This window comes from Nomascus leucogenys, chromosome 10 (assembly GCF_006542625.1).
Source record: "Nomascus leucogenys isolate Asia chromosome 10, Asia_NLE_v1, whole genome shotgun sequence".
Lineage (NCBI taxonomy): Eukaryota > Metazoa > Chordata > Mammalia > Primates > Hylobatidae > Nomascus > Nomascus leucogenys.
This window is the reverse complement of record NC_044390.1, coordinates 52,963,588-52,978,686: the sequence shown is the minus strand read 5'-3', so window position 1 is coordinate 52,978,686 and position 15,099 is coordinate 52,963,588. Positions and strand designations below refer to the sequence as shown.

The window sequence follows — 15,099 nt, the reverse complement described above, 5'->3', positions numbered from 1 at the left end:
TCCCAAAGTGCTGGGATTACAGGCGTAAGCCACTGCGCCCCACCCCAATTTACAAACAGATTTTGAAAACAATATTTAAGCAGGCATATTATAAAACATAATTATTGTTGAAAAGCTTATTTATAAGCTTTCATCTCACTTTCATTTAACTTACTTGTGTTCAACAATTATGCTTAATTACTCATGAACATTTCATAAAACATTGAAAAAATAATCATCATCTTAAGTTACTTTTCTTGTTGACAAATCAAATATCAAAAATCAAAGAAGCAAAGAACCTAAAAAAATAAATATATGGGGCGCAGCACCATGGCTCACACCTGTAATCCCAGCACTTTCGGAGGCCATGGTGGGAGGATCACTGGAGACCAGGAGTTCAAGACCAGCCTGGCCAACATAGTGAGAACCCATCTCTATAAAAAATACAAAAATTGGCCGGGCTTGGTCGCTCATGCCTGTAATCCCAGCACTTTGGGAGACTGAGGCGGGCAGATCACCTGAGGTCGGGAGTTCAAGACCAGCCTGACCAACATGGAGAAACCCCATCTCCATTAAAAATACAACATTAGCCGGGTGTGGTGGTGGTAGTTCTAATCCCAGCTACTCGGGAGGCTGAGGCAGCAGAATCGCTTGAACCTGGGAGGCAGAGGTTGCGGTGAGCCGAAATCACACCATTGCACTCGAGCCTGGGCCAACAAGAGCAAAACTCAATCTCAAAAAAAAATTAGCCAGGCCTGGTGGCTCACACCTGTAATCCTAGCTACTCGGGAGGCTGAGGCATGAGAATCACTTGAACCTGGGAGGCTGCAGTGAGCTGAGATCATGCCACTGCACTCCAGCCTGGGCGACAGAGTAAGACCTTATCTCAAAAAATAACCATCCAAGCAACCAAAAAAAATTAAAAACCCACATATGGGTCTCTCCTTTACTTTTTAAAATTAATTTGCTGTCAGGCTTGACATCCATTAAGCAAATCACCTTTTTTTTTTTTTTTTTTTTTTCCAGACAGGGTCTCACTCTGTCACCCAGACTGGAGTGCAGTGAGGTGACATCACAGCTCACTGCAACCCTTGCCTGCAGGGCTCAAGCGATCCTTCCACCCCAGCCTCCCGAGTATCTGGAACTACAGGCACAAGCCACAACACTCAGCTAATTTTCTGTATTTTTAGTAGAGACAGCTTTTCACTATGTTACCCAGGCTGGTCTCAAACTCCTGGACTCAAGCAATCTGCCTGCCTTGGCCTCCCAGAGTGCTGGGATTACAGTCATGAGCCACCGTGCCCACCCTCAATTCACTTTGTAAAATTTTTTTTATTTATTTTTTGAGACAGGGTCTTGTTCTATCACCCAGGCTGGAGTGCAGTAATGTGATCATGGCTCACTGCAACCTCCGCCTCCAGGGTATAGGTGATCCTCCCCGCTCAGCCTCCCAAATAGCTGGGACGACAGGCGCGAGCCACGAGCCAGCATGCACGGTAAATTTTTGTTTTTGTTTTTTTTTTTTTTTTGCAGAGATGGGGTTTTGCCATGTTGCCCAGGCTGTTCTTGAACTCCTGGCTTCAAATGACCTACCTCCATCAGCCTCCCAAAATGCTGGGATGGATGACAGATCTGAGCCACCACCCGGCCAAGCAATTCACTTTTATTGCATGTTTTGTTCTTAGGTTTAATTTACAGTTTTACAGTTTACACTTTTATAATCTTCAACATCTAAAGATAACATAAGCCTGTTTGACTAGTCTTAATTTACATAAGCAAATGTGGTTTTCTAAAGTCAATGAAACAGAGCTCCTTTACAAATTAATCTTTAGGAATTCCATCAAGAGGGAGAAAGTGTTACATAAGTATAACATATATATATAAACATAAATAGGTGCAGTCAGAGATCTTATAGCTTTCATTTTAAAATTATAGCCGTGAGACAAGTGTGATAATACAAAACTCACTAGTTTTATTTCTTTTTTTTTTTGAGACGAAGTCTCGCTCTGTCGCCCAGGCTGGAGTACAGTGGCGCGATCTCGGCTCACTGCAAGCTCCGCCTCCCAGGTTCACGCTATTCTCCTGCCTCAGCCTCCCAAGTAGCTGGGACTACAGGCGCCCGCCACCACGCCCGGCTAATTTTTTGTATTTTTAGTAGAGACGGGGTTTCACCGTGTTAGCCAGAATGGTCTCGATCTCCTGACCTCGTGATCCGTCCGCCTTGGCCTCCCAAAGTGCTGGGATTACAGGCTTGAGCCACTGCACCCAGCTAAAACTCACCAGTTTTTAAAAAAATGGTGGAGCCGGGCACAGTGGCTCGCGCCTGTAATCCTAGCACTTTGAGAGGCCGAGGCAGGCAGATCATTTGAGGCCAGGGAGTTCAAGACCAGCCTGGGCAACATGGAGAAGCCCCATCTCTACCAAAAATACAAAAATTAGCCAGGCACAGTGGCTCACGCCCATAATCCCAGTACTTTGGGAGGCCGAGGCGGGCTGATCACCTGAGGTTGGGAGTTCAAGACCAGCCTGACCAACATGGAGAAATCCTGTCACTACCAAAAATACAAAATTAGCCAGGTGTGGTGGCACATACCTGTAATCCCAGCTACTCGAGAGGCTGAGGCAGGAGAATCACTTGAACCCAGAAGGCAGAGGTTGCAGTGAGCTGAGATCGTGTCACTGCATTCCACTCTGGGTGACAGCGCCAGACTCAATCTCAAAAAATATAAATAAATAAATAAGATCTAATTTGTCTCTGCAGATGAAATGAGTTAAGATTACCTACTCAGGGGCCGGGCACGGTGGCTCACACCTGTAATGCCAGCACTTTGGGAGGCCGAGGTGGGTGGATCACGAGGTCAGAAGATGGAGACCATCCTGGCTAACATGGTGAAACCGCGTCTCTACTAAAAATACAAAAAATTAGCTGGGTGCGGTGGCAGGCGCCTGTAGTCCCAGCTACTCTAGTCCCAGCTACTCGGGAGGTTGAGGCAGGAGAATGGCGTGAATCCGGGAGGCAGAGCTTGCAGTGAGCCAAGATCGCGCCACCGCACTCCAGCCTCGGTGACAGAGCGAGACTCTGTCTCAAAAAAAAAAAAAAAAAAAAAAAAATTTAACTTGCCAGTTGGTTTCCAAATTGCCCTCTGAGAACACAGTTCTGATCCATTGCAGGGGAGCCCCAGATTTTAGGCTTAGCCCAGAAGGGCTCTTGGCTTCTTCTAGAAAAGTATCCAAGGGTGACCTGGTGGTATTATACAGCACCTTTTTTTTTTTTTCCCCTGAAAGAGTCTTGCTCTGTTGCCCAGCCTGGAGTGCAGTGATGTGATCATAGCTCACTGCAGTCTCCAAATCCTGGGCTCAAGAATCCCCTTTGCCTCAAACTTCTGAGTAGCTGGTACTACAGGCATGTACTACCTACCCAAGCTAATTTTTTAAATTTTTGTGGAGATAGGGTCTTGCTAAGTTGCCCAGGCTGGTCTCAAACTCCTGAGCTCTAGTGATCCTCCTGCTTCAGCCTCTCGAAGTGCTAGGATCACAGGTGTGAGCCATAATCCCAGCCTGATAAGAATTCGTCCTTTTCATTTTTTTTTTTTTTTTTTGAGACGGAGTCTGGCTCTGTTGCCCAGGCTGGAGTGCAGTGGTGCTTTCTTGGCTCACTGCAACCTCCATTTCCCGGGTTCAAGCAATTCTTCTGCCTCAGCCTCCCGATTAGCTGGGATTACAGGTGCCTGCCACTCTACCTGGATAATTTTTTTGTATTTTTAATAGAGATGGGGTTTCACCATGTTGGCCAGGCTGGTCTTGAACTCCTGACCTCAGGTGATCCACCCACCTCGGCCTCCCAAAGTGCTGGGATTACAGCTGTGAGCCACCGTGCCAGCCCTTTTTTTTTTTTTTTTTTTTTTTTTGAGACAAAATCTCACTCTGTTGCCCAGGCTGGAGTTCAGTGGTGCTATCTCAGCTCACTGAAACCCCAGCTTCCCAGGTTTCAGTGATTCTCGTGCCTCAGACTCCCGAGTAACTGGGACTACAGGCACACACCACCACACTCAGCTAATTTTGCTATTTTTTGGTAGAGATGGGGTTTCACCGTGTTGGCCAGACTGGTCTTGATCTCCTGACCTCAAGTAATCCACCCACCTCAGCCTCTCAAAAAGCTGGGATTACAGGCATGAGCCACCGCGTCCGGCCGAATTCTTACTTTGCATTGGCTTAGTCAGGTCCCAGCATTTCTCCCCTGCAGACCCCAGAGGGAGCAGATTTTCCCAGCCAGTTGTAGCCCATCCTCATCACCAGAAACTAGCAGGGCTGGAGCTTTCCTCCTCTCTCTGGTGTCTGGCTCAGACTGACAGACAGATTAACAAAACAATAGCACACAAAGCTTATTCATTGTAGATGGGAGCCCTCACGAGAAAAATGGAGACGGAAAAAAGTAATTAGACCGAAGTGTTTGTTTTGACACAGGGTCTTGCTGTGTCATCCAGGCTGGAGTGCAGTAGCGTGATCACAGCTCACTGAAGCCTTGACCTCTCAGGCCCAAGCAATCCTCCTGTCTCAGCCTCCCAAGTAGTTGGGACTAGAGTTGCACACCACCACACCTGGCTAATTTTTAAAAAATTTTGGCCGGGCACAGTAGCTCATGCCTGTAATCCTAGTACTTTGTGAGGCAGAGGCTGGGGGATCACCTGAGGTCAGGAGTTCAAGACCAGCCTGGCCAACATGGTGAAACCCCGTCTCTAGTAAAAATACAAAAACTAGCCAGGCGTGGTGGTGGGCGCCCATAATCCTAGCTACTTGGGAGGCTGAGGCAGGAGAATCACTTGAACCCGGGAGGCGGAGGTTGCAGTGAGCCGAGATCATGCCACTGCACTCCAGCCTGGGCAACAGAGTGAGACTCCTTCTCAAAAATAAATAAAAAAATAAAAAGGAAGATCACAGAGCCCTTCTGGACCAGCCGCGGTGGTTCGTGCCTGTAATCCTAGAATTTTGGGAGGCTGAGGAGGGCAGATAACTGAGGTCAGGGGATCAAGACCAGCCAGACCAACATGGCAAAACCCTGTCTCTATTAGAAATACAAAAATTAGCCAGCCATGGTGGTACATGCCTGTAATCCCAGATACTTGGAAGGCTGAGACAAGAGAATCACTTGAACCTGGGAGGTGGAGGTTGCAGTGAGCCAAGATCGTGCCACTGCACTCCAGACTGGGCAACACAGTGAGACTCTATCTCAGAAAAATAAAAAGAAGAGCCCTTCTTGCATCTACTGTTTGCAAGTGTGTTTAACTCAAAATTCTCAATATCAATATGCCAAAGTTGTATGCTGGTATGTTATGGGTGACATGTCCTGAACACTATCAACAGAAACATACAAAAATGACAGCCAGGTATCAAAAGCTGCTCTTCCTGGGAAGCAATAAAGTATCTTTTGTTTTTCTGTTTTTGAGACAGAGCCTGGCTCTGTCGCCCAGGCTGCACTGCAATGACAAGATCTCGGCTCACTGCAACCTTTGCCTCCCAGGTTCAAGTGATTCTCCTGCCACAGCCTCCCACGTAGCTGGGATTACAGGCACCTGCCATCATGCCTGGCTGATTTTTGTATTTTTAGTAGAGACGGGGTTTCACTATGTTGGCCAGGTGGTCTTTTTTTTTTTTTTTTTTTTTTTTTTTTTTTTTGAGACGGAGTCTCGCTCTGTCGCCAGCTGGAGTGCAGTGGCGCAATTCGGCTCACTGCAAGCTCGCTCCGGTTCACGCATTCCTGCCTCAGCCTCTCCGAGTAGCTGGGACTACAGGCGCCCGCCACACGCCGGCTAATTTTTTTGTTTTTTAGTAGAGACGGGGTTTCACCGTGGTCTCGATCTCCTGACCTGATCCGCCCGCCTCGGCCTCCAAAGTGCTGGATTACAAGCGTGGCCACCGCGCCCGCAGCCAGGCTGGTCTTGAACTCCTGACATCAGGTGATCCGCCTGCCTCGGCCTCCCAAAGTGATGGAATTACAGCCATGACCCACCACGCCCAGCCCCATAAATTATCTTAATTTTATTTTTTATTTTCCTTTTTGAGGCAGGGTCTCGCTCTGTTATCCAGGCCAGAGTGTAGTGTCACCATCTCAGCCAGCTGAAGCCTCAGCCTCTGGGACTCAAGCGATCCTTCCACGTCAGCCTCTCAAGTAGCTGGGAGGTGTGCGCCATTGTACCCGGATAATTTTGTTATCCGGTCTTACCATATTACCTGATCTTACCATGTTGCCCAGGCTGATCTCCAACTCCTGACCTCAAGAGATCCTCCTGCATCCAGGTCCCAAATGGTAGGATTACAGGCATAAGCCACCAAGCCTGGCCAAGCAATATATATATATATAAATCATTTGATATATATATATATATATATATTATATATATATATATATTTTTTTTTTTTTTTTTTTTTTTTTTTTTTTTTTTGAGACTAAATCTCGTTCTATCGCCCAGGCTGGAGTGCAATGGCATGATCTCGGCTCACTGCAACCTCCGCCTCCCAGGTTCAAATGATTCTCCTGCCTCAGCCTCCAAGTAGCTCAGATTACAGACATGCATCACCACGCCTAGCTAATTTTTGTATTTTTAGTAGAGATGGGGTTTTGCCATGTTGGCCTGACTGGCCTCGAACTCCTGACCTCAAGTGACCCACCCGCCCCAGCCTCCCAAAGTGCTTGGATTACAGGCGTGAGCCACCGTGCCCGGCCAATAAATTCTTAATTTATCCACCATTGTCTCTCAGCAACCAGTAATCCATTTATAGATTACCAAATGGTCAGATCAATGTCAAACAAAACTATGGGAGACCACTGTTTTGGACTGAGCTCCTGCACTAGGCACCAACAGACCAGATGAAACCAGAATGGAGTCACTTGTGCTAAGTGCCATGTAATCAAACTGAAACTTTGAGGAAGCAGACATATCCTAAACAGATCAGTTTTTTATTTTTTAAAAAAATATTTGTTTTGTAGAGATGAGGTTCTGGCCAAGTTGCCCAGGCTGGTCTTGAACTCCTGGCCTCAAGCGATCCTCCTGCCTCAGCCTCCCAAGGTGCTGGTATTATAGGCATGGTCCACTGTGCCCAGCTGTCTTTCCTAAAAATAGATTTTAGTCTACCTGAATTAGCCCAATAAGGAAGTCCCCTCTGCTTTAACACTTACCAAAAAAAGTAACCTGAAATTAATCAGGTTTTTCTTTTTCTTTCTTTCTTTCCTTTTTTTTTGAGATGGAGTCCAGCTCTGTTGCCAGGCTGGAGTGCAAGTGGCACGATCTTGGCTCACTGCAACCTCCACCTCCCCAGGTTCAAGCGATTCTCCTGCCTCAGCCTCCCAAGAAGCTGGGATTACACGCATCTGCTGCCATGCCCAGCTAATTTTTGTATTTTTAGTAGAGACAAGGGTTTCACCATATTGGCCAGGATGGTCTTAATCTCCTGACCTCATGATCTGCCCACCTCGGCCTCCCAAAGTGCTGGGATTACAGGCATGAGCCACTGTGCCGGCCTTTTTTTTTTTTTTTTTTTAAGATATTTGGTGGTTATGGATTGGAAGAATCAATATTGTCAAAATGTCCATACTACACAAAGCAACCTACAGATTCAATGCAATTTCCATCAAAATACAATACCAATGACATTCTTCACACAAAACAGAAAGAACAGTTCTAAAAAACAGTCCTAAATTTATATGAAATCACAAAAGACCATGAATAGCCAAAACTATCCTGAGGAAACAGAACAAAACTGGAGGAATCCCATTACCCAACATTCAATTATACTATAGATCTACAGTAACAAAAACAGCATAGTACCAGCACAAAAACAGACACATACACAAATGGAACAGAATGGAGAACCCAGAACCAAATCCATACATCTACATTGAATTCTTTTTTATTATTATTTTACTTTAAGTTCTGGGATCCATGTGCAGAACGTGCAGAAGGTGCAGGTTTGTTACACAGGTATACACGTGCCATGGTGGTTTGCTGCACCCATCAACCGGTCATCTACATTGGATATTTCTCCTAATGCTGGCCGGGCGCGGTGGCTCACGCTTGTAATCCCAGCACTTTGGGAGGCTGAGGTGGGCGGATCACGAGGTCAGGAGATCGAGACCATCCTGGCTAACACAGTGAAACCCCGTCTCTACTAAAAATACAAAAAATTAGCCAGGCGTGGTGGCGGGCGCCTATAGTCCCAGTTACTCGGAGAGGCTGAGGCAGGAGAATGGCGTGAACCCGGGAGGCAGAGCTTGCAGCGAGCCAAGATCGCGCCACTGCACTTCAGCCTGGGTGACAGAGTGAGACTCCATCTCAAAAAAAAAAATATATATATATATATATTTCTCCTAATGCTATCCCTCCCCTATCGCACCCTCTGGCAGGTCCCAGAATGTGATGATGGTCCCCTCCCCGTGTCCATGTGTTCTCATTGTTCAACTCCCACTTTCTTTTTTTTTTTTTTTTGAGACAGAGTCTGGCTCTGTCACCCAGGCTGGAGTGCAGTGGCGCAATCTCGGCTCACTGCAGCCTCTGCCTCCCGGGTTCAAGCGATTCTCCTGCCTCAGCCTCTTGAGTAGCTGGGACGACAGGCGCGTGCCACCATGCCCAGCTCATTTTTGTATTTTTAGTAGAAACGGTGTTTCACCGTGTTGACCAGATTGGTCTCAATCACTTGGCCTCGTGATTCGGATGCCTCAGCCTCCCTAAGTACTGGGATTACAGGCCTGAGCCACCTCGCCTGGCACTGATCAGGTTTTTTTTGTATTGTTCTATTTGTCCCACTTTACGAAACTCATTGTTCTCCTATTGCCCAGGGGCACGTGTCATTTTACCAATTCTCAGTAACTCATGCCTGTAATACCAGCACTTTTGGACGCCAAAGTGGGCGGATTGCTTCAGTCCGGTTCAAGGCTAGCCTGGGCAACATAGTGAGACCCTGTCTCTACTAAAGAGGAAAAAAAACAAAACCTCTCTTTAAATAAAAGTTTTAAATTGAGGGAAGGAAGGGGAAGACCCTGTCTCAAAAAACAAAAACAAAAAAAATCAGAAAACCCTGAAGGGTGTCCTCTGACTGGGCAAATTTTTGTTGTAAAAAGCCATATTGGAGGCTGGGCATGGTGGCTCATTCGTGTAATCCCAGCACTTTGGAGGCCGAGGCAGGTGGATCACTTGAGATCAGGGGTTCAAGACCAGCCTGAGCAACATACTGAAACTCCGTCTCTACAAAACTACAAAAAATAGCTAGGCGTGGCGGCGGGTGCCTGTAATCCCAGCTACTCATGAGGCTGAGGCAGGAGAATCGCTTGAACCTGGAAGGCAAAGGTTGCTGTGAGCTGATATCGTGCCACTGCACTCCAGCCTGGGCAACAGAGAGAGACTCCGTCTCAAAAAAAAAAAAAAAGCCAAATTTTAGTTTTACTTTTTACAGGCCAACAAATGGTATGATTGTGTTTCAGTGACGTTTTGCTTATTCTATGACCTGAAAATTATATGAAATGCAAATTTGTGTCCATAAGTAAAACTTTATTGAAACACAATCATGCCATTTGTTGACAAAAAGAGTGAACTCTGTAAAATATGGGCCGGGCGCAGTGGCTCACACCTGTAATCCCAGCACTTTGGGAGGCCAAGCCGGGCGGATCACGAGGTCAGGAGATCGAGACCATCCTGGCTAACACGGTAAAACCCCGTCTCTACTAAAAATACAAAAAATTAGCCAGGCTTGGTGGCGGGTACCTGTAGTCCCAGCTACTTGGGAGGCTGAGGCAGGAGAATGGCGTGAACCCGGGAGGTGGAGCTTGCAGCAAGCCGAGATTGCGCCACTGCATTCCAGCCTGGGTGACAGAGCGAGACTCCGTCTCAAAAAAAAAAAAAAAGAAATCCGTAAAATATTTAAAGAGGTTAATTCTGAGCCAAATATGAGTGACCACGGCCCTAGGCACAGTCTTTTTTTTTTTTTTTTTTTTGAGACAGTCTCACTCTGTTGCCCAGACTGGAGTTATCTCAGTTCACTGCAACCTCCACCTCTCGGGTTCAAGAGATCCCTGCCTCAGCCTCCCGAGTAGCTGGGATTACAGGTGTCCACCACCACACGGCCTGGCTAATTTCTGTATTTTTAATAGAGATAGGGTTTTACCATATTGGCCAGGCTGGTTTTGAATTCCTGACCTCAGGTGATCCAGCTGCCTCGGCCTCCCAAAGTGCTTGGGATTACAGGAGTGAGCCACTGCGCCTGGCCAATCCCCACCTTCTTGACTGACCATTTAAAAAATTTAAGAAACACCTTTAGCTCATCATGAGCAGCACAAAAAAGGCAGGGACAGGATTTGGCCCTGAGGCAGGAGAATAGGTCTGGAGGCAGGGAACATAAGGCCAATTTAAATGGAAACAATTCAGCTATGACAGGAAATATCTTCTCCATTTAAAGAGGGCATATATCCAGTAAATGACTTTGTAACTTTACTTCATCCTCTTCATTTACATAGGACGTACATTAAGTAACCAGTGAAAACCTCTAGAGGGCATTTAAACCCCAGAAAATTCTTAAACAGGTCTCTTGAGTCCTTATGCTCCACTGGCTCCCACCCTCTGGAGTGTACTTTCGTTTTCAATAAATCTCTGCTTTTGTTAAGCTTCATTCTTTCCTTGCTTTGTTTGTGCACTTTGTCCAATTCTTTGTTCAAGATGCCAAGAACCTGCACACCTTCAACAGTTAACAGCCCACAGGCAGTAGTTTGCGACTCTAGTAGAGAATGCCAGGATTCCATTGAATCATTTTTAGCCAGTACGGTGGCACACCATCCCGCACTTGGGAGGCCACGGAGGGGATTGAGGTCAGGAGTTCGAGACAGGGCTAACAGCAAAACTGCTAGAAAAAAAAAAAAGCTGGCGTGGTGCCGGCTGTAATCCAGCTGTTTGGGAGGCTGCAACACGAGAATCGCTTGAACCCGGGAGGCAGAGGTTGCGGTAAGCCGAGATCGTGCCACTGCACTCCAACCTAGGTGACAGAGCGAGACTCCATTTCAAAAAAAGAAAAGAAAAAATCATTGTTCCTTACGGGAACGGCATAATTAGGATATAATTGTTTCTGGCCACAGATCACATCCCTTCTGGCTAAGTCCAGGAGAATCTGGAAATACGGAGGGCAACCAGGCCAGAAGGCGTTGTAACTGCCTAAGATTGACCAACCCTAACGCAGGAGGCGGGACGACGGTCACTGATTTGCCAGCGTGACGCCGGTCTGCGATTGGCCAGTGCCGTCCTGGGCGTGTCGGTAGAACAGGAATGCGACGGTTTCCCATAGGCTGACACAGAAAGGGGCGGGGAAACAAGAGTGCAACGTTACCAATCGGCATGCGGGCCGTAACGCAATTCTTTTTTCCGATTGGTCCGTGAAGCTCGGGAGGTCGTTGGGAGATCGACCTTGGGATAGAACGCCTGCCTTTTATTGGTCAATACTCTTCGGGGCGGGCAATGTGGCTCCCCGAGGCTGCCTGTGATTGGTGAACGCGGCGCGGCTCGGGGCCAACCTGCGGACTGAAGATCCTTATGCGATTGGCCGGGACGCCGGAGGGGCGGGCAATTTGGGATCCACAGTGACTCGCGACTGGTCGGCGCGGCGAGAGCAGAGCGGCGCGCAGTTTCCTTGGCTCCCGAGGGCGATGGCGCGGGGTGGCTGGCGCCGGCTGCGCCGCCTGTTATCCGCGGGGCAGCTTCTATTCCAGGGCCGCGCGCTGCTCGTCACTAACACGCTGGGCTGCGGCGCGCTCATGGCGGCCGGTGATGGCGTGCGCCAGTCCTGGGAGATCCGCGCCCGGCCCGGCCAGGTTTTCGACCCACGGCGCTCCGGTGAGGACATCACGCTACTTAGCCCTTCACCCCGGGCGACCTTTGATCCCGACACCCGACTGCGGGCCGTGACCCCTGACCCGTGGCCTCAGTCCCCCGTTGGACCGTTGCCCTGACCGCGCCTCTCCCCGGGTGTCTGTCTCCCCGCAGCCCTGGGTCTCCATCACCTCCCAACTCCCGGAGGTTTCTGCCCACTACCTAGGAGCCTCTGGAGCCGCGCCTCCTGGTGGGGCTTGTAGTGGAAGAATGCAAGGGTGGGCTCTTCCGGTTTTCCCGGTGAGGCTGGGGCTCCGGGATGGCATTGGGCTTACCCAGGCCTTAGCCAGGGAGGGAGGGAATGGACTGGGGAATTTGCCGGCCCTACCCAGCCCCCTGACTTACACTCTTATAGCGAGCATGTTCGCGGTGGGCTGCAGCATGGGTCCCTTCCTGCACTACTGGTACTTGTCGCTGGACCGCCTATTCCCTGCGTCTGGCCTCCGAGGCTTCCCAAATGTCCTCAAGAAGGTCCTCGTGGATCAGCTGGTAGCCTCTCCCTTGCTGGGCGTCTGGTACTTCTTGGGTAAGGAGCCTCCTAAGCCTAGGCTTTGCCTCTCATAGGTCGGGAGGGGTGGAGCCAGCTTTGTGTTAAGAAGGATGCAGAGGTGCATTTCCAATGGGCCCCCTGTTTGGGTGGCCCTGGACGAGGGGACAGGACAGACTCGGCCGATGTGAACGCTGGCGAGTGTAGGAGGGATGAGGACAGTACTGTTGGGGCCGCCCTGGGCGGGAGGTTGAGAGCATTTCCCAAAGAAGGGGACCACACTCAGTTGAGACATGAAGAGGGAACCAGCGGGCAGAGGGAACAGCTAATGCAAAGGCTCTGAGGCCTGAAGGAAGAGAAATTGAGGCTAGACTTAATGGGGTGCAACCGTGCCAGCCCTAGGCTCGGTAAAGACAGCGGTATTAATAGAGTCTCTCATTCTCCACCTCCCAGCCCGGCTTCCTGGTCTGTGATGGAAAAGTAACACAACTGCCTCAACTTCAGGGTGTCTCCATAGGGGCACGTGTTTATATGTTTATAACCTCTCTCTCTCTCACTGGGACTGACTTGCTCTGTTTTGTCCCTACACCAGCTACCCTAATTCTCTGTCCATCCCATCTGAAAGTCCCCGTCCCTCTGCCCTGGGTGGGGGGCGCGGGCTCTCAGGGGCCCAACACTGCCCCCTCCATCGTCAGCCCATCTTGTCATCTCAACAGTACTTCCTGGCCTCTAACACTCGCATTTCTTGGTGTCCTTCCCAGGCCTTGGCTGCCTTGAGGGTCAGACAGTGGGTGAGAGCTGCCAGGAGCTGCGGGAGAAGTTCTGGGAATTCTACAAGGTGGGCGCAGCCGCCCCTTGCACGTGTCCGGCCCCGCCCCCTCGTGGTCGCTCCGCCCCCGCCCCTCATGCCCCGCCTCTCCCCGCAGGCAGACTGGTGCGTGTGGCCTGCTGCGCAGTTCGTGAACTTCCTCTTCGTGCCCCTCCGATTTCGAGTCACCTACATCAACGGCCTGACGCTGGGCTGGGACACGTACCTGTCCTACTTGAAGTACCGGGTGAGTGTGGAGGGCATACCAGGCACCCAGGGGACTCCCCAGGGAGCTACACGTGTGAGTGGTAGTGTAGCCAGCCACCCTGGAGGGTGGGAGTCTCCTGTGTTCCTGACAAACCATACCCAACAGTGGGCTGGCGGAGAGCTCTTCACTAGCAGTTAAGACCCAGTCCTGGCTGGACGCCATGGCTCATACCTGTAATCCCAGCACTTTGGGAGGCCGAAGCGGGTGGATCGCCTGAGATTGGAGTTCGAGAGCAGCCTGGGCAATATGGTGAAACCCCTTCTCTACTAAAAATACAAAAAATTAGTGGTACGCACCTGTAATCCCTGTTACTTGAGAGGCTGAGGCAGGAGAATCGCTTGAACTCAGGAGGCAGAGGCTGCAGTGAGGCAAGATCATGCCACTGCACTCCAGCCTAGGTGACAGAGCGGGACTCCGTTTCAAAAAAAAAAGACCCAGGTCGGGCGCGGTGGCTCACGCCTGTAATCCCAGCACTTTGGGAGGCCGAGGCGGGCAGATCACGAGGTCAGGAGATCGAGACTATCCTGGCTGACACGGTGAAACCCCATCTCTACTAAAAATACAAACAAAAAAATTAGCCGGGCGTGGTGGCGGGCACCTGTAGTCCCAGCTACTCCGGCATCTGAGGCCAGGGAATGGCGTGAACCTGGGTGGCGGAGCTTGCAGTGAGCCAAGATCGCGCCACTGCACTCCAGCCTGGGCGACAGTTCGAGACTCCGTCTCAAAAAAAAAAAAAAAAAAAAAAGACCCAACCCTTCTCTGCTGTCTGATGTGACCTCAGTCCGGTCCCTGTCAAGTCTGTTGAGCAGGGCTGACCTCTGGCCCAAGGGCAGATAGAATAGGGCTCAGTTAGGAGGGACAGGGAGGGATGAGCCAGGCTTCTGACCAGATGCCTTGTCTTGTGTGGACAGAGCCCAGTTCCTCTGACACCCCCAGGCTGTGTGGCCCTGGACACCCGAGCAGACTGAACTGTCCGCCTCCGGGACCGGATGCAAGACTAACTCCTGGCGGACCACCCCCTCTACCAGAAGGAGAATGGGCTCCTGCATCAAGCTCTGGTCCTGGGCCACGTCCCAGCACCACTCCAGCTCCCGGGCATTGGGCTGAGCCGCCCTTCCCAAGCTCACTTCTGGGACTCAGTTTTCCCAACCGGAACACACCCATGAAGATGGATGATCATCCCCTAGCCCTTCTCAGCAGGAACCTCATGTGACCTGTGACCAAGATGTCCCATCCTCAGCACAGGGCCCACCCTGCCAACCAGTCTCAAGCACCAGCCCCTCAACACTGCCACCCACCTGGCTCTGGGCCCAGCCACCAATCCAGAGCTCCCTCAGGTCCTGGGACTAAGGCGGGGACATGACCGATCCCCTCAGAGCAGGCTCAGGCCTGGAGTCGGCCCCCGAAAGTTTCACATAGGGCCAGGCAGCCTCTGTGTTTCCTCCCCTGGTCGTGAACTGTGGAAATGCCATTAAATTCTCTCTATAATGTAATTGAAACTGCTGACTGGGCGCAGTGGTTCCCACCTGTAATCTCAGCCCTTCGCGAGGCTGAGGTGGAAGGATTGCTTGAGGCCAGGTGTTCGAGACCAGCCTGGGCAACATAGCAAGACCCTGTCTCTATTTATATTGAAAAATAAAAATAACAAAAGAAAATG

At 50.0% G+C, this 15,099-nt stretch overlaps 1 protein-coding gene across 1 annotated transcript; it reads left to right on the top strand.

Annotated features, from left to right (window-relative positions):
* The first annotated feature begins 11,550 nt into the window (after positions 1-11,550).
* Positions 11,551-15,097, top strand: MPV17L2 (MPV17 mitochondrial inner membrane protein like 2). Its single transcript, XM_030820430.1, has 5 exons — positions 11,551-11,843; positions 12,235-12,405; positions 13,128-13,204; positions 13,293-13,421; positions 14,354-15,097. The coding sequence occupies exons 1-5, from the start codon at positions 11,657-11,659 to the stop codon at positions 14,408-14,410; spliced, it is 621 nt and encodes a 206-aa protein (XP_030676290.1). The 5' UTR covers positions 11,551-11,656; the 3' UTR covers positions 14,411-15,097.
* Positions 15,098-15,099: the final 2 nt, after the last annotated feature.

What these genes read in the sequence shown, in the direction of transcription:
- MPV17L2 (XM_030820430.1), top strand. Translation starts at nt 11,657, where the DNA reads ATGGCGCGGGGTGGCTGGCGCCGGCTGCGCCGCCTGTTATCCGCGGGG. An exon ending in GGGCGTCTGGTACTTCTTGG is followed by an intron (nt 12,406 to 13,127) that starts GTAAGGAGCCTC and finishes TGTCCTTCCCAG; the next exon opens with GCCTTGGCTGCCTTGAGGGT. An exon ending in TGTCCTACTTGAAGTACCGG is followed by an intron (nt 13,422 to 14,353) that starts GTGAGTGTGGAG and finishes TTGTGTGGACAG; the next exon opens with AGCCCAGTTCCTCTGACACC.